This window comes from Carassius carassius, chromosome 6, assembly GCF_963082965.1.
Source record: "Carassius carassius chromosome 6, fCarCar2.1, whole genome shotgun sequence".
Lineage (NCBI taxonomy): Eukaryota > Metazoa > Chordata > Actinopteri > Cypriniformes > Cyprinidae > Carassius > Carassius carassius.
The window spans coordinates 27262058-27281388 of NC_081760.1; the positions used below are offsets into that span (position 1 = coordinate 27262058).

At 37.5% G+C, this 19331-nt stretch overlaps 1 protein-coding gene across 3 annotated transcripts in view; it reads right to left on the reverse strand.

The window, feature by feature from the left end:
* Window positions 1-12020, reverse strand: part of LOC132142563 (vascular endothelial growth factor C-like) — a 36644-nt gene extending 24624 nt beyond the window's left edge. For 2 of the 3 annotated variants that reach the window (XM_059552522.1, XM_059552521.1), the window contains exons 1-3: window positions 11440-12020; window positions 891-1101; window positions 483-673 (exon numbers count right to left, since the gene is read on the reverse strand). In XM_059552522.1, coding sequence (XP_059408505.1) covers window positions 483-673; window positions 891-1101; window positions 11440-11556 — 519 coding nt within the window. In that variant the 5' untranslated portion in view covers window positions 11557-12020. The remainder of the gene's footprint in view (window positions 1-482; window positions 674-890; window positions 1102-11439) is intronic. The other variant, XM_059552523.1, reaches the window with a different exon arrangement.
* Window positions 12021-19331: the final 7311 nt, after the last annotated feature.

Genomic DNA, 19331 nt, shown 5'->3' on the forward strand with positions numbered 1-19331 from the left:
ACCTAAGGCTACATCTACATTAATCCAGATACATTTGTTTAGTCTTTGTTTCAAAACTCTCTATGTCCAAATTAGTGATTTCAATCGTTTTCTAAAGGTTTATCTTCTACACTGAAACATCAGAAAAAGTGGAGAAAAAAAAGATCACTGAGATTATACAGACCTAATGGACTCAAAGTTCTCATGCCATTCTTTAAAATCTTAATCATCTTTGCAGGACAGTGATATGAAGAGTGTACAAAGTAACATACACTGCAAAATCAATGTTTTCAAATGTATCCACTTGGGAGAGTATTTTCAATAAGCTCAGGTTTTGTAGTAAACAAAGGCTATCTCATTGTGCAGAAAGTGATTTAAAAAAAATCTGAAGTTTTTGATAATGAAGCTTAAAAATAAATGTCAATACTGCTCACCCTTGGTTCCATCCCTCCTTCACACAAACAGATCTGTGGATGCAGACACAAGCTGAAAGCAAAACTCACCGTCTTACTGACGTATGAAGTGCTCATGTTCTTGCACACTTGCTCCTCACTGTTACAGCAGCCCCCACATCTGTAGACAGACACGCAGGGTGGTTTATAGAAGGTGTTTGTAGCTGCCCCAAACTCTTTCCCCACATCTAAACAAACTTGGCGTGGCATGCACAGGGTGTTTCTCCACTCTGTCTGAATACCTGCAGGAAGCGCAGCAAAACAGGAAGAACAGACACATTAAAAAAGGCCAACAGTGAAATGCATGGATTTGTATGATCTCCAATTATAAGTGCAGATCACGGCCTGATACATTCTTGGCATCCTAAAGAAACTTTGTCTCAGGATGAGACAAAAAAAAAATAATGACAAAAAGAAATGCCAGCACAGCCTGTGCCGGTCCTAAATTAAGTCACTCACTTGTAAAAATATCAAGATTGATGAAAGCAGCCGCATAGGAGGCCTCCTCCGACCTTGTTTCTGTGGAGCTGTGATCTCTGTGAGGTAAGCGTGATCCCATCTTGGAACGACACTTCAGCATGCTCCAGTAGCTGGGGTAAACCATCCTCATAAGCTCGTCCACGCTACCCGCTGAACGCAACTGCTCCATCAGGTCTGGCTCTGAATGTTCCTTATAAGACAGAGAAACAGGATTAAACTGTGAAAAAGCAGCCTGTCAGCTTATGCTACACAGAACTGTACCGTTACACAATTTCAATTTGTCACAGTTCTGTTAACTTTTTCCTATGGGATGATGCCACAGGTGTCACAAATAAGAAATAAGAAAACTCTTCCTTAAGAGAGCTGAACCACAGTAACACTTAAAGGGGCAGTTCAGCCAAAAATGTGAATTCTGAAAGAAAAAAAAAACACCATTCCACAAAATATCTTCTCTTATTTATAAGAAAAAAAGACAGTTTTGGAATGACATGAGGGTGAGTAAATGATAACAGTATTTTCATTTCATCAGCAACACTAGAGTTATACTTACAGAAGAGAGTTAAACCAAAGCTAGACATTATAAAAAGGGCTTCATCACTGTGCTGGAATAGAACATTGCCTTTCCACTACAACAGTTAAGCATACCATATTGGATATATCCCAGAGTGACTTAGAGGAATATCAGTTGTTTTATTGCATGTTTCTCTCTCTCATTGGCTTAGAAAAGATGGTCTGGGACTTTACGCATTGAATCAATATTTGAAAATCTAATCAGCGATCATAAACATACGTGATTAACTTTTCCGTTAGAACAGCACCACTTAGGTTATTCCACTTGCACCTGTTTGTACATATCAAATAGCAGATGTTTTCTTATTACATTATTACAATAAAAAGCTACAAAAGATTAATTTAACCATATACCAGTAGCATTTTATGTTGTGTTTAGTTAAGCTGACCCTACAAAACACTGTTTCCTCATCAGATGTGGTCTTAAAATGAACAGCTACATAATCAATTGAAATAAGCAATTGACAGTACTGCTTACTCAGTAAACTGATGGGTGTAACCCAGGGTGAAGACGGAGCTGTGTCTGTCTTCAGCAAGAGAAACCCCAGCCCACGCAATCAAACCCAAGTCATGACCTCCCCGTAATCCGCAGCAGAATGAGTTTGTAAGGAGTGTGAAAACACCAACAGCATCTGAAAACAGCCCAAAGCCCCTGATGGAAAATGATAGCGCTGTCTGGGACATTCCAGGAAACATGCCCAGTTTACCCACATGTATGATCAAGGCGTCGATAAAAAAGTGCACCCTCCCCCACTTGTGGAGGTGTTAAAAACGTGAGAAAACACAACTCGAATTGAGCTTCAACAGAATTCCTCATCCCTCTTTAAGCAGGCCGGTCTTGATATTGGCCCTGTCTCTATCACTTTATCCCTTTTGTTGTTCAATTGAAGAATATCACCAAGTTTACAGCAGATAATTTATCTCAAATGGTAGCAAATGAGCATCCCTTACTCTTACTTTTTTTGTTGAAAACCCTATTATTTACATACAGTACAATAACAATTTTTGGCTGGGTAAGTACAAGCTATGATTTTCTAGGCCTCCCTATACTATATATGGTTTGAAAGTATAAACTTGAAGGCCTTTCATGAGCAAACTAAACCTGAACATTTTTCATGATACTGGACACTTTACTTGCCAGAATCCCACCCTCAACAATAAAAAAAGGTTACCGTTTATGTGAAATATTACTTCAAGACTGCATAGTTTCAAATGTTGTCATAAAATATTGCTGAACGAGATTTTTAAACCTACACTGTTACCTGCAAACATTCAGTTGTACCGCACACCAAAGAAAATAGCACTAATCGTGGTAAGAGGAAAAATATAATCCTTGTAGGAAATGACTGCTTCTCCCTGCATTGACTCCCTTCTGTTTATTCAGGAAACTCAAACACCACAAAAAGAGTATGAACAGGACTATTGTATGTGGCCTCTTCCATGCCTTTGTTTACAGTGATTCCTGAGATAACACACTGGTCTGTTTCCTAACAGAAACAATGTGTGGTGTTCAGCATACAGACACATTCACGTGTGAGTCAGTCCCAAACTTCAGGTTTGGTAATTGTAAAAACACAGATACAATGCCCTATTTTTATGTTTCAGTGGCAACTAAAAAAAGAGACTGATGGGAGAATGATACAAATGGGAACCATGAAGTCTGAGGGCACATGACACAGAAATGCATTCATTGTTTCACTATTGCGATCTAATTCATTATCTTTGGGATTGCTTAATTCTAATATTACAAAAGAAAAATCCATTTATTATTATCAGTATTAGTATTATTAATTGATTAATAATAAGAAGAAATGATTTACTAAATTATTAAATTAACAATTTATTAAATGTATTATTTAATTATTATTACTATTATTATTATTATTATTATTATTATTATTATTATGTTTAAACATAAAAAATCATGTTAATCACAATTAATTTCATGTAAAGATTAAACACAGATTGCATCCAACAGCTTGCAGCTATTTTACAACAGAAGAAAAAAAGTCTTGACATTTTAAGGACAAGTTAAAATGAGAATGGCCACAATAAGGGAGCGCATTTGGTTCCGTAGGACAGGGATTCATGGGAAGTGATGACTTGTTGTATGCATTTATCATCAAGTCATCATCAGTGGTCAGACATGAGACACATTGTGCTGTTAACCAATAAATAAATCCTTCACCTCTAATGCTAGAAAGTCTCTTTGTATGAATCACAATAGAAAGCAGCTGGGTTTAACGCTTTAGATTGATGTCATGCACGCAAGGGATCCCAATAATGTCAGTGACCCCATCATGAATGCCATTATTTTAAAGTTCAAATGTGAGTCAACAGTGTGTTGCCAATTATAAAATGTGCATCATTATACAGTAGGATCATTTCCGACACCCCAAAGCAGCACGCAATCTCTTGACAGCCTAGTGTTTCCTGAATCAAACCACAAAACTGACACAATGACAAAAACAACTAGATCTTTTCTTGGCAATGAGGTAAGCATTTATCCTCTTAGCTGATACCAGCATCCGGAGCTATTTTGGATGAGGTTTCTGGAAGGCACCCTCACTGAATAAATTCCTTAATATGAGTCAAAATGCATCATATTTAGGCCAGGTTTATACAGTTTCATTTCCATTACAGTCACCCCATACCCCTACGCTAAAACTTAATCACAATGTCAGCCTTCCCAATTTAACTTTTTTATGAGTTCACATTTTCATATACTCTTTAGGCTAAGACATAGCTTGCTGCCAATTATGTAGTCAGATGGGGGAAGTCGTGGCCTAGTGGTTAGAGAGTTTGACTCCTAACCCTAGGGTTGTGGGTTGGAATCTTGGGCCAGCAATACCACGACTTAGGTGCCCTTGAGCAAGGCATCGAACCCCCAGCTGCTCCCCGGGGCGTCGCAGCATAAATGGCTGCCCACTGCTCCTGGTGTGTGTTCACAGTGTGTGTTTGTGTGTTCACTGCTCTGTGTGTGTGCACTTTGGATGGGTTAAATGCAGAGCACGAATTCTGAGTATAGGTCACCACTCACCATTCTTAGCTGAATGTCACTTCACTTCAGATGTGTTACAGCAACAAAACGTACAATTTCATTTAATGATTTTTGATTTTTTACACAGATTGATTCATTTCATACTTAACCAGTCAGTAATAAAATAAAACTAGCCTTTTTCATTCTACAAGGCAAAGTCAAAGACATTATAGTAGTAATTTTAACACTACTTGGAAAACTACCTCGAAAAAAAAAAAATGCTGTCACTGAGGAGCATTACAGACATCACAACAGAGCATCACAGATGTTCAGTGAACTCTGGTGGAACATGGCCCCCCATCGTGGACACTACAGAAGTGGTACATATGCACTAGAACACATGTTGCATCTGTTCCAGACATACCTTTCATCTTCATTATTGGACTCCAGAGAACAGGCTTGCGAATGGCGCTCTCTGCTTGCTGAACTTGAAGGATGTCACTGAAGTCTGCTGAGGGCATGTCTGGGGCTACATTTGCCAACACTCAGAAGGAGAGGAAGAGGATCTGAGATATCATTAACCCTATAATGATCTCTTAGAAACCCTAGAACTGACTGTGAGCTTTGAGCCTTTGACCAAGGGGAGAAACAGTTCCTTAGAGAATAAGTCTGGCCACAAGTCTGATGAGTAACTGAGACCCTCATTGACATCCAAGCTTCCCACATTCCAGATAAACAATACTAATCTGTCCCATTTTCCTGAAGCAATTGAGATGCTCCCAAAGGTAGAGAAATCTACTGTAATCTCATGAATGCTATATTACGCCCTCTAATATGATTTTAAACTAACGCTCTTGAGATCAGACCATCCACATGGAAATTGTTTTTCCAGTCTTAAGCTGTTACATGCATTAAAATGACCTAGCAGCACTAGTTACAACACAGAGCGGCTAATAATATAGGACTCTATCGATGTCTGAATCAATTCATTAAAAAACATTGTTTTCTAATTACAATTTTCAATATAAACAGGTAATAAGCTCCAGTGGACTTGCACTGCACCGTTTACACTTTGTTTTGCGCTATTGCTAATTATGCCAACACTAGAACGGAAAAAAAAAATTTGAAATGATTATGTTTTAGATTGAAATGATATCAGTTTTCACATTCATTTGACCATGAAGCCAAAATGGAAAGTCGTTTCAGAGGCAGAGCAAGCCATTTCATTTTGATAAAAGATTATGAAGGCAAACAATTTGTTTTTAGAAAATTTGGAACAACATGCCCTGATGGATCAAGAACAATATGACCAGGAATGTGCATTAGGAAAGTAATCGGTAAATTTTGAGTTCATGTTGATTTTAAAGAAATAATCAAGAAAGTCCCATAAGAACCTGCCTTCCTTTTTTAGAAAGAATTGCTTTCTTGTTCTGATCCGGTTCACGTGTAGAGGCGTGCATGTGTCAGGATGCAATTACTGTGCACTTCTAAAACGTACTTGGTTAAGGTGTCTGTGGTGCAATAAAGTTATTAGCCTGGAGGGTTGCCCCTCCTCAAAAAAAAAAAAAAAACCACAAGGATATTAGGTCTGAAGTAACCCAATTCTTAAGCTCTCCAAAACCTAACAGAGCTCTACACAAAATCCCATTAACACTGTTAGCACAAAAAAAATAAAATAAAATAAACACACACACAGTGATGGCAGGGGAAGGGGTTCTTGTTTTGGCAAAATTAAAGAATAATATGAAGCAAATATCCTGCCTGTTCAGAAACTGTCAAAAGTGACATTATTTATTATGTTTAAGCAGCATCCATTCTATGAGTATTCATACATCTTGGCATGTGGATTGCACATCTCTTACGAAGTATTAGGAGGGAACTGGAAGACTTTGCTTCCAGAATAAAAAAATCCTGATAATTTACTCACCCCCATGTCATCCTCCAGTCACAAAGAAATTAAAGTTTTTAAGGGAAAACCATCCAGGACTTTACTCTATATAATGTAATTTAATGGTAACCAATGGCATGAAGGTCAAAATTGCAGTTTCAGTGCAGCTTCAAAGACCAAAATAGTCTGACATCGTTTTTTTTTTTTTTTTTAAAGGGCATTTGACTTTCATTGCGCATTCACTTTGTAATAACTGAGTTGGAACTGCCGCCTATATCACAAGTGACATTTTCAATGTGACCACAGAATTTGTGAAGTTGAGCTATAGTGTAAGATGAGCAATTGGTTAAAATTATATACAATTTTTATTTTTAAGAAAATGACAGATTGTTTCGCTAGACAAGACCCTTATTCCTCAGGCTGTGATCGTGTAGAGCCCTTTGAAGCTGCATCAAAACTGCAGTTTCGACCTTCAGCCCATTGGCCACTGTTGAAGTCCATCATACATAGAAAAATCCTGAAATGTTTTACTCAAAAACCTTAATCTCTTTGCGACTGAAGAAAGAAAGACAATAATCTTGGATGACATGGGGGTGAGTAAACTATCAGGACATTTTTATTCTGGAAGTGAGCTAATCTTTTAAGAAAGCTTTGTCTAAACACTAATACTCTGTCATCATTTACTCACCATCATTGTGTTCCAAACCTGTATGACTTTGTTTCCTGTGTGGAAAGCAAAAGCAATTAATTACCTGAAATTCCAAGCTGCTTTTTTCCTTATTACTGGTTTCTGCTCTTAACATACTTTCACTGAATGGAAAAGAGTAGCTTAGTCATTCAGTTAAAATATTTTTGTGTTCCACATACATGTTTGGAATGACATAAGGCGTAAGTGATGACAGTTCTTCACAAGGCACTAATACTCAAATATTAAGACCTTTTGATAGCTGGGAAGACAACCTATTTAAGAGTGACTTGCCAAATAATAAGGACTACCTTTGTTCATGTAGTACTGTAAACTAATGCACTATTCTCTTGACCTTATTTACATAAGTGATGATACATGTGCATTCATTATTTTAAAATATTTGCCTCAGAACAGATTTTTTAGTGCCAGTTCTATCATATGTCACCATAATGAAACTGTACATTTCTTAAGATGATGATTCTGGCCTCAGTCTACATGTGCACTACCTATTCCAGCTCTGTCTCACTCTGACTGAACGGGTCAGTGCACAAAACCTATTTTATCCTTTAGAGCAGTAATCCCAATGGTTTAGAAAGATTTCCACTTCCTTTGTAATGCTCTAATTCTTTGTTAATCTGTAAGACTATGCTACGCTGAATGTCTTGACTTCTCATTAAGACTTGTAAGAATGATTGCATATCCACTTGTAATTATATTTCTGGCTTCTATGATATTTCAAAGAGTTTCAATGGCTTATTTTTTTTGGCCAAAATTTCCGATCTAAATTTTATTTATAAATAAATCTGCCATTTGGTCTTAAGGAAAGTGTCTGCATGATTGCCCACTGACATTCAAACAAGCCATTTCATTAAAGGGATAGAAAGCTTGGATGGGTTTTTTTATTTCATCTGCATCAGGGGTGTCCAATCCTGCTCCTGAAGGGCCAACTTCCTGCAGAGTTTAGCTTTAAAAAAACTTGCTTGGAAGTTTCTAGTCTAAAGACTTTGATTAGCTGGATCACGTGTGATTAATAAGGTCAGTGGTCCTCCAGGAACAGTTCTGGACACCCTTGACCTACATTATCTACTGTTTGTAACTTAAAAACTAGTAATTGAAATGGTGGACAATTTTACAATATCAATGATAATGCTTAATGATATCTGGTATAATGAGTAAAAAGAAACACGTTTCTGATTAATAGAGTTTTTAAGTATAGTGCTCTGGGACGAACAAGACAAAAAAAAAAAGTTGGTAAATACTGCATTACAGTTTACCACCAAGGGCCTAGCCTCCATATTTTAACTGTTTACACACCAAAAGTGGCCCACACAATTATTTTAGTGATAAGTTTCATAGATATAGGTAGGTAGAGAAGGTTAACTCAATATTCTGCTCTGTCATAGATTCCAGTGCTTCTCCTTGCAATGGGAACTGCAAAAGAGTTCTCGGATCTGCAAGAAAGTGTCAAACACAAAAATGTTTAGTCCCCCAGCTGTTTCAGGCACACTGCTGGGCCACAGTCAGAGCTGAATTCCTCTGCTGAGGGGACTGAGATCTACAGCCAGTCTACAGACAGTGCAGAAATAAAGAGATAAACTGTAACCTCAAAGTTACATCTACTCAATTTGAATGTACAAAGCTTTACAGATGTACAAACCAAAAAGCATCTGTCTGCTACTTTATCTGCCCATGAGAGTTAATGACTGTACGAGAAAGGACATTTGATTTGATTCTATACCAAGGATAGCGTTAACATATGATTAATAAAATAGTACAAATACATGAGCTATACTCTCAGTGGAAAAAAAGGTACAAAAGCTGACTTTCATATTTTCAGTCAACACTGGATCCATAAAGAAAAAATCTTAAGCCTGCAATAATCAATTAGACAACCACCTAGCACATTAACCAAGCAAAGTTTACATGTCAGGTTTACAGGAACAGTTTGTGGTGCTGTTTAAGGGATGAAAAGTCTAACTAATATAACGCAAATAATACATACAATTGACACTTAACTGACTTTGAAAATACAAAACTACATTAACCCTTTTCTACCCATTTACAGTAACTGTTGCCAGTGCAGCCTCATCTAAAGAGAAATGAGAACTGAACTAAACATCACTTCAAATCACCCACTCCCCATACATATGCTGCACTTCCCAAAAACACATTACTAATGTACAGCATTGCACAATGAAAATAGTTTTTTAGAAGTAACAGCCCCATTTGCAGTAGTTGCCTAATTCAAAGAAGGGTTGAACTTCCGACCTCCCCAAGGACCTGAAGTCTCCTCGCTTATGTCATCACGACATCTGACTATCCCTCCCACCAGGTGAAAGCTCCTCTAAAGTTGTGAAAGTGTTGGAAGGTGGTTTTGCAAAAATCTGAAGTTAAAGGATGAGTGGATGTGACAGGTGGATTGGCTATTAGAGTAGAAGAGATAAGAGAGGCAGATGTAGGTAATCTGTTCCACCTGTGCTAACTTTCCTACCTGGGAAGTACACATGACCACACGCTCACACAGCAGAAGACATCCCTGGGGAATCCCTTAGTTATCACCAAAGGGCAGAAACAAATATGCATTGTTTGGAAGAGTAAATAGCTCTTTTCTTTCTAGCTGGAGGTGGTTTATCATGGGTGGTTTATTCTCAGGCATTCATTACTAACCATAAGACACTCATACATGCTGAAATATAATGCTTACTTAAACTAGAGGGTCTTGCAACCTAGCAGCTAATTATAGGCATTCTCAAAGCAGTCAACATCCCCATTAAAAAGGATGAAGTTTCTATAAAGCCACATGGCAAAACCAAACATCAGTCTCAATGAATGAGGTCAAGACTGCAGCGGAGCAATTAAGACTACAAATCAGTAGACCCAGCACCTCATGCGTACTCCCAAAGAGCCCGCATTTCCCAGGTGACCCCTATAGAAAGATAGTCTTACTTGACAATAACTTTCTCTGGAATCACAATTACTCATGATTTACAGGACAGCTTTGCCAAACAGATGAGAGATGGCCACAATGGAAAAGTCCAAGGGAGAGAAATAAGGTCACTATATTAGCTGAGCGCTGACTGATGCCCAATGAATTATTAAGTCCCCCATCCTACACATTCATATAGCGTATAACCACATATGTGCAATTACGAAACAATTATTCAATTCCAAGGCATAAGCGCAAGACAAATATTCCCCAAGTGGACCGAAAATAAACCTTTAGAAATTCAGCAGCTTTTTTATGTTGTTTTATGTCGCACTTACGATTGACTTCCCTTACTCTTTGTGAATTCCAGCTAAATGAATCTTAATAACCACTGGATTTTTCAGGGACCTAAAGGAGCTCAATCAAGAGAGAGAGAGGGAGAGCAGTGAAAACAAAGCAAGTCTAATTTTAGGCAATCACGATTAGTATACGGCCCATGTCGCACATTACCGATGGGAATCATTTCAAGATCTTGTCAAGATGTCCACATAGCTGTTTGTAGCATATGGTATCATTTATACACTACACATAGTAAAATTCCAAAGAGTCTACTGCTGCAGTACATAAAAAGATAGAATGTTGTGTCAAAGTAATCATGTATAATGGGTGTGTGAGTAAAAAACAGTACAGAGAAGAACTAACAGGCATCTCCTCTCCCGTGTGCAGACAAGTCACATCTGAGCTCCTTTGGTAAGAAGAGATATTGAAATTAATTGAACCAATTAAGTATATTGATCATTGAATTAAAATGATTAAAATCATAGCTATTTATCTCTTATTTCTTTCTCAGTGGGAAGGCTGAAGAAACAGAGATAAAGGAATTACTTCTGAGGTTGCTGACCCAATGATACCTGTTTCCACTTTTTATGCCATTGTAACATGCTCTCAACTTATTATTATTTTTTTTTATAGATTATGCAGTCTCCCTTTTACTTTAATTCTCCCAAATTGATGTCCATATGACAAAAAGGTGAATATTCCAAGGGTACATGGTGTTTCATGTGTGTTTCGTGAATTTCAACACAAAGATGATGATGAGTTATGTCAAGGTAAGCACCTTGCAACATCATACCCTAAATGGATAAAAGAAAGGTTTGTCCATACTTCAGAGTTTGACACCTTTTTGAATTATATAACTTCCAGTCATATGTTTCTGCACAAGTACCTTAATAAAATGAATCAGGATATAAATCTTGGCAAAGTAGCCTACTACAACAACAGTCCCGGTGATGTTGACTGATGTGTTGTCTCAATGCTTGCAAGCAGTGCTACTAAGTTTTAAAATAACTTTAGAAATATGTATTATGTGCTTCCTTCATGCTAACTTCAGGGCAATAAATCATAACAAATAAATGATGCATTAAACCAATTTCTCTACTTTTAATATGACATGGAAATGAGCTTGTGGGTGCTTACCATGGCATCCCCTTGATCTTGGTCATAATCATAATCATAGTAGTCCTGGCCTGACTCCAGAGCAAGGTTTGCATGGAACAATGCAAGACAGAAGACATAAATTCCAAATAAGTGCATTTTAGAAGTAGAAAAAATAAATAAAATAAAAAATTATCTGAAATCTGAGCAGAGTCTGTTGAAAGTTCCTCTTTTTTCAGTTTTCACCAGCAGGTTTCTAGAAAACTCTGTCCTTACACTAAAATATAACCAGTGTATACATCCAACATTTTAAGAAGGCACTTTGATACTGGTCCATGGAATGAATGCTCTGTGAGCTCGTCTCGTCACATGCGGCTGTGAACATCCACTCCGTGCTGAGAGATCAGTGTGGAAGTGCGCGGAGCGCTCAGTGGCATGTTTTATGCAATTTCACGCTGTTACTTTGGATCCTTCTCCTCCCCCTCTCCATTTTTTTCCCAGCCTGCCTCTCCGCTCGCTGTTAGACACATTCCGAGACATCAAGAGAAGAATATGAGTCATGGCACGCGCGCTTTCTCATGTGTCGATTACAGCACGTCAAACTCATTGCGAAGAAGCACGAGCGCTCTCAATGAGGCTACAGTTGCTTATGTGTGTGTGTGTGTGTGTGTGTGTAAGGTGAACGTTTAGTGCTATAGTTTATGCCAAAATTATAATGATTGTGTAATCATTAACATTTTATTTATTTATTATTTATTTTTCATATAGTGGAACGTGGACAGGGGAATTCAGGCTTCAAAAATATATAGCATATAAAACATATGCAACATATAAACATAGCTCATGTGACTAATTATTATGTTGAGAACTGTAAACCTCAATTCCTGTTTATCCCAATCCCAATCGGAGAGTCCCAAATAACCATAACTCATCCCGTAGCCTATTTGTTTATATCATTATTGTTTTTATATACATTTATATTTTATATCACCTCATTGTCAACAGGCTGTAGGCTACTAATTTTTTTTATATTATTTTAATTGGGATGACTGTCAAAGTGGATCAATTTACCTGTATTGACCCAATGCGAAGTGATGAGGTTTTAATTCTGTTGGAGTGTTCCCCTCTGCGGGGGGTTTTAGTCCTCAAGTTCAGTAAGTGCTCTAGGAATGCAAGTCCCACTTGATTCATTGTGTTCCATTCACTGCTGTCAAATGGTTGCATTTAATTTTGTGGTCAAACGCATTCCGTTTTAACACTAATGGTCTAGTTTGAAAAGGCTCAGGGCTGAGGGTTTGTGAATGATAACCTAATTAGCCATGACACTATTGAATAATTCTATTGATACAATTCTAATTCTATTGAATAATTCAGTGTGAAAATACCTGACAATGCATGTGGTGGGCATAGATTAATTTTTTAAATCTAGATTAATCTCACTGTGATCTTGAAATTAGAAGTCTTTGAGAAGGGGTTTATCAAGCTAGGTGGTGCATTAGAAAAGGGGCTCATCTCCTGTTTCCAAAATGCATCACAAAGTGCTTGAAAAAGCTGTAAACTAATTCCACATTGCACAAGGTGCAAACAACATTACGCCTGTTTCACACATACTCCGTCTGCAGTGCGTATGCGTTGCATATTTTTTTACGCACCCACACTCTAAAAATGGCTGGGTTATTTTTTAACCCAAAATACTGGGCTGTCTGTTGGGTCATTTTGTTGGGTTATTTTATTTATTTTTAAACACTTTTGGGTAGTTTAAATTTACCAGGTGTTGGGTTAAACCTGCTGGGTTGCGACGCTGGGTTATTTAAGGCGCCTTGAAGATGTTTAAATCGCTCCCCAACTGTCATTTTGGAAGAACAACGGTGCAAAGCCACGGCTTGCCAACTGTGTTAAGGTAAGTTTATTTAATGTTTACATTAATAATTATTTTAAATTGGCAGAATTATAACTTTTTTTGTGGCAACAATACTGTTAAACTTCTACAGGCCAACATTATTTACGTTAAATGATGAACAGTTTACCTCAAACGGCCAACCTACGTTACGTTACTCGCATAATCGTGTTAAGGTATCTGAAACTACAGATTAATACAGTTTTATTAAGTTTCAGACAGTGATGGATGGCTGATGTATGAGCACAGATGAGGAACCCTTGCGCATGCGTAGTAAAGGTATAACCTGTGGGGAAAAAGGCATTTTAAACCTTTTTTTGGGGCAAAGTCATCAAATTTTTTCAGCGATTTTGATCATATTTCACTGCTGTTTCTATACTTGCTGTTTTTATGTCCCGATTACCAGTGAAAGTGCAGTTTTGACTCTCTGCCCATTCATTTAGATAGGAGCTGGTCTTGTTATTCTGAAATAGCTGCCCGGAGGCGTTGCCAAGATGGCGGCCGAGTGGCACGACTTGCCTGAAAGGACTTTGACTGCACTTAACTCTCCCTGTTTACCATTGAAGTTAAAGTTAAAACATTACCATCTACAGCCGCGTGAGGGCGCTCTATGTTGCTTAGTGCTCCTGTAGTCTACATACTTAGGTGCGACCTATAGTCTGAAAAATACGGTAGTTGGACAAGTTAATAAATTACATTTGAGGAATCACCTTAATTATGTCTGAAGGGGGGGGGGGGGGTATACCTTTTGAGGTATAGTACCCAGGGGCACCACACTGTCTTAATACGGCCCTGAAATTACGTACAATATAGTCGGACCGCAGGTCTAAAAGAACCGAAGATCCGGTTCAAATAAACCGGTTCAGTAATTCTCAAACAAAGTGATTCCCGGAAAAGAATCCACATCTCAGGGCCGAGATGCACATCTCAAAGTGCGCGCACGCACAGCGAGTGACGCAGGCCGCGTTAGTGAGGTGATTTGATGCTTGTGTGGTTTATAAAGTCTTTTTACATACAAGTTATAATTCAAAATGTTGTTTTTTCCTGTCAGAAAAGCACATGGATACATTTGTGAGAGAAAAACTCGTGGAGTGCAGTCTTATTGAGGCGTCTAACGGTAAGTTCATGTTTATAATACATTTTACATAATTGTTTGTCTGTGATAATCAACTAACGTTAACCCTCACGTAACTTAAACGCACATATATTTTTATTTCGTGCTATAGTTAAAGCTAACTTTGTGTTCAATTAATTAAGAATGTACATAATTTATGAGCGTAAACATCATATACCCATTTTCCAGATCGTGTTTTTGACTAGTCCTTATCACTTTGGTACACCTATAAGTGTTTATATATGGACTGTTTTAAAGCTGCAGAGTAGCCCAGTAACTGCGTGACTTGTCATAGAAAAGTCTGTGTGCGCGCATGCAATGTGATCTCCCTTATCTGTGCCAGTGACTGTGTGTGTTTTATATAGCCAGCATATTAACATAAAACTGTGATGTATAATGACTGGAACATCCCATTGATTAGACCGTTTGAAAGCACACCTTTTAACCAATCACTATAGCATATTCCACTTCTGTAGACCAACTCATAGGTGAATTTAACAAATAATCATGATGGACTCAATTTCATGATGAACTTCACACAATTAATTGAACTGAATCACTGTTATTAACAGTTAACAAATTAAAACAATTTGTATTTTTTTTTTACTTTATTTTATAGGTTGGAACAAACATGGAATTCCTTAACCGAGCAGAGTCCACAAAACTCCATCCAATTGTCGTGGCTTTTTAAAAATGCCAGCAGATCTCTCAGGCATTGATCATAATCAATGGACAGGTAAGGATATTCTGGACAATTTTCAAAAGACATTGCAAATTGTATATTTAATAGCATTTTTCCACATGTGGATGCATACATTGTGTCATAGTCCAAACACAATTGAAAAGCATTTGAATTTCAGATGCCTTACACAGAAAGCTGTCAATTTGTGTCAAGGGTGGGACTATACTATGGGGCGTGTTTGTATTGGGTGATATTTTGTAGTTTTTACCCCAAATCTCTCACTTTTTGAACTCTGATGCACGTCAGCAAAACAACATTGCAGTTCTACTCTTGTTTACCTATTTGCATCTTACCCTACATTTTATTCCTCAGGTGAAAAGCATTTGGTTAATGGTGAATATTGACTAATAGTACCATGTGGCTCTAACTGTTAGCAGGGGATAGTAGCTGCAAGAATATAGGGAGATCAGGGTTGCACTGTCTGTTCTTTAACACGCATCTCTTGGAGCGGCAGCTGCCTTTAGTAGTGCCTTAACCTCCATTGTTCAAAGCATTTGGCACAATTGTCTTTGAGTGATGTCACCTCCCAATACAAACACTCTCTATAGTATGGTCCCACATCTGACAAAAATTGACAGCTTTCAATGTGAGGCATTGGAAATTCAGATACTAAAGTAATTGCGATTCAATTTGAGTTTTGGCAAGTAACATGTGCGACACAATGAAAAAACAGACATGGTAATTAATAACACATTACTTGTTCTGTACTTGTTCTTTTGATGCATCTATGCTAACATTAGTCTGTTCCTCTCTTATTCCGAAGTCACCGTAGTAGGGCTGCTCCGATCACGATGGGCCGATCATTAATGCGCATCTCGTCAGTAAAGCCGGTTCTATAATCAGCGGTAAATTCCATCAGGTGCGTGATTTCACATAGAGCAGCTGTTACTACACAGAGCCGTTGTTAACTGAGAAGATGCGCAAATAAACGCTGAAAATGAACGTGGATTTGCGCAGCTTCTCAGTTAACAATGGCTCTGTGTAGTAACAGCTGCTCTATGTGAAATCACGCACCTGATGGAATTTACCGCTGATTAGAGAACCTTTTACTGCTTTACTGACGAGATGCGCATAACGATCGGCCGATTGTGATCGGAGCAGCCCTACACCATAGCCACCAGATCCAGTCACTGCAGTCACCTGGATCCAGTACGTATCCAGACCAGATGGTGGATCAGCACCTAGAAAAGACCTCCACTGTACATCCCTGAAAGAGGCATAATAATTCCAAATCATTGTAAATTACCAACAAATGGTGTGTCAGTCATATACTTGGCAGTGACCAGTACCTTTGCCTACATATTTGACTTCTCTTTGCTCATAGACGGTATTATTCTGCTTCTCTGAATGTTTTGATTGTTCTAGTACTAAAAGGTCAAAGTTCAGACTGGTATTATAGGGCTTAGGGGTCACCTTTGCTTTGACGTTACTGAACACATTACTTAATCAGAGAAGTTAGGTGTCTGGAGCTGCTTTAAATGTTCAACCACAACTAATATCATGTTCTACATGGCCGTTTAAATCTTTTTACATTTTCCCTCTTTTGGCCCACACATACCAAGAATCTGTGTCCTTACTTAAACTCTTTGTGCTTTGTCCTCCAGAGCTACTTTCAAATGAAAGCAGCTTCATGTAGGATTTGTTTAATGCCTTTATTATAAGAAATTACTGACCTTTACCAGTTAAAAACTTATCTGAGGATCTTATCTGAAATTATTTATTTTTCTGTTTTCTATTTTTCTTTTTGCAACACATTAAAGATGAAAGAAAGAAAGAAAGAAAGAAAGAAAGAAAGAAAGAAAGAAAGAAAGAAAAAAATAAAGAAAGAAATGTGAACTCGCTTGACACTTGACAAGCCAATAGGCTTTAGAAACATCAAACTTCATTTTCATTTATTGCTGTAAAGAAGGTGCACAGTGTCATTCACACAAATACTAAACACCATCATGAAACTGAAATAATGCAATAAACATTAATGTTACAACATTAGATGTAACATAAAACCCTAATATACAAAACTGCTAAAAAAAAAAATAGGGAATGTAAATTTACGGTTACTCACTGAAAATTACACGCTATTTTTCCAATCCCTAAAAATATTGTATGCTACCGTAAAATGACATGTAATATCTATTACTTTTTTTTCACCGTATATACTAATATACTATATCTTCCCTCCATAATTAATGTAGTAGATTATCAGTGGGAGCAGTTAAAACTATGATCATGTAATTTATGTCTCTGCATTGATTGGTTCATACACAAAGAGAAGCTAGCCTCCTCTTGTGAATTTTTTTTTTTTTTTCTCGAAACACAAAGTCTCTGGGTATGGATCTGCCTCCCCCTCTATTTCTTTCCCTCAGATTTCCTTTAGCATAGTTTTCCGAAAGGGTTTAATCATATTGATAGATTCAACATGTTCATGGGAAAAAGCAGCAGTGGTTCTGACTTCAGTAATTTTTTATGGTCTTGCAATGGTGAAATTCCAAAAATCTAATACACATTCTGTGATGTGAAATTAATAACTAGGAATTTTATTGACATTAAATGGTTGTTCTCACATTTTTCTCCTCAAAATCTTGGGTAGCCTGTGCATCTGAGAATATAGCTGGTGTTTTCTTTGCCAAAGAAGTGCTTTAAACCCCCATCCTAAAACAGTTCTGTATTACGCCTTGTCCAAACAAAGGTCCACTGACTTCAGTATATGCCAGTGATAAGCATTTGAGGCCCTCTGTGGCCCTGAAAATTAAGGCACCACCATTGAAATTTATGGGGGTCCTCATGGCACAGTGGCCCAGCACTGTCTAACACTTTTGCTTGTCTGCTCATGTGTGCACAGCTTGTTCCCACACATTGGGAATAGCTCCTGCCGGAACTGGGAAACAATGGGTGTGGGAGTCCTGTGACTGGAGCCACTGCTTTGAGAAGCGCTGGACCCTGTTAATGCTGGGATTTGCGGTGTCCCTTGCGTTTCAAACAACGGCTGGGTTGGGTAGGGTAGATCAATGAGGAAAAGATGGCGAGGTCATGGGGGGCAGGCCTAATCTTGCACTCTCCAGCATTCCTTGGCATCCTCATTGGTTTGCTTGTAATAAATTATGGAGTATTTTGACACTTAAGGTCAAAACACTACAGATAGTGACATACTGTACATACTTTTGCATTTAGTGTTTAATGTGTACAATGTTAAAATAAAATGATTGGAAAATCCTAATCTTATTTTTGGAAATAAATAATAAAATAAATAAATAAATAATGCAGTTGAGCAGATGTCTCCACATCAAAAATGACCCAATTAAACTGAGAACCAAGCGGAAGGCCATGTTTCAGAGATTAAGAAGGGATACGTGTTGTGACTGAGATAAGGAGGGGTTTTAAAGCTTCTTTGTTTCACAGTCAACAGCTAACACAATTAATTAACCAATAAATAGGGAAATGGCCATGCAAGAGCATGTCTTGTGTGGGTTAATACAAAAGACTGTGTTTTGTATGTGAAGTGTTACTGCTAACTGTGTCAACATTAATTTGCTGCTTTCTTCAAATGGCCATTGGAAATTACTTATACAGTTTCTTAAATAAGAAACAATTACCCATAGCATAAACCATGTTAGTTCTCATTTCACCCATATCACCAAAATATGAATATTTTTTATACAATTTATTTTTCAAATAAATTATTTTTATCTAGCAAGATGCATTAAATAGCTCAAATGTGACCCTAAAGATTTTTTCAATATTGATAATATCTTAACATATTAAGATAATAGAATCATGTGACAACAGAAGATTGGAATAATGCTGAAAATCCAGTTTCATCATCACATGAGAATAATTATATAAAGAAATATATTAAAATACAAAATAATTTTAAAATTGTAATAATAATTCACAATATTAATGTTTTTACTGTATTTATGATAAAAAAAGATAAGTTGCTCTCTCTCTCGCTCTCTTTAACACACACACACACACACGTTTGTGTGTACAGGCATGAGAGTGAATTGGATTATGTGAATAGCAAGGGAAGGCTGAGTTTTGGTGGAATGGAATAATACAGAATTTAAAGCTAAAACATTAAAATATCTAAGATTTAACAGGAATGGTGATCAAAAATCCCTGTGAGATAAATAATAGTAAATCCAACCAAGACACCTGCTACCCTACTCTCACTGTGGGGTATC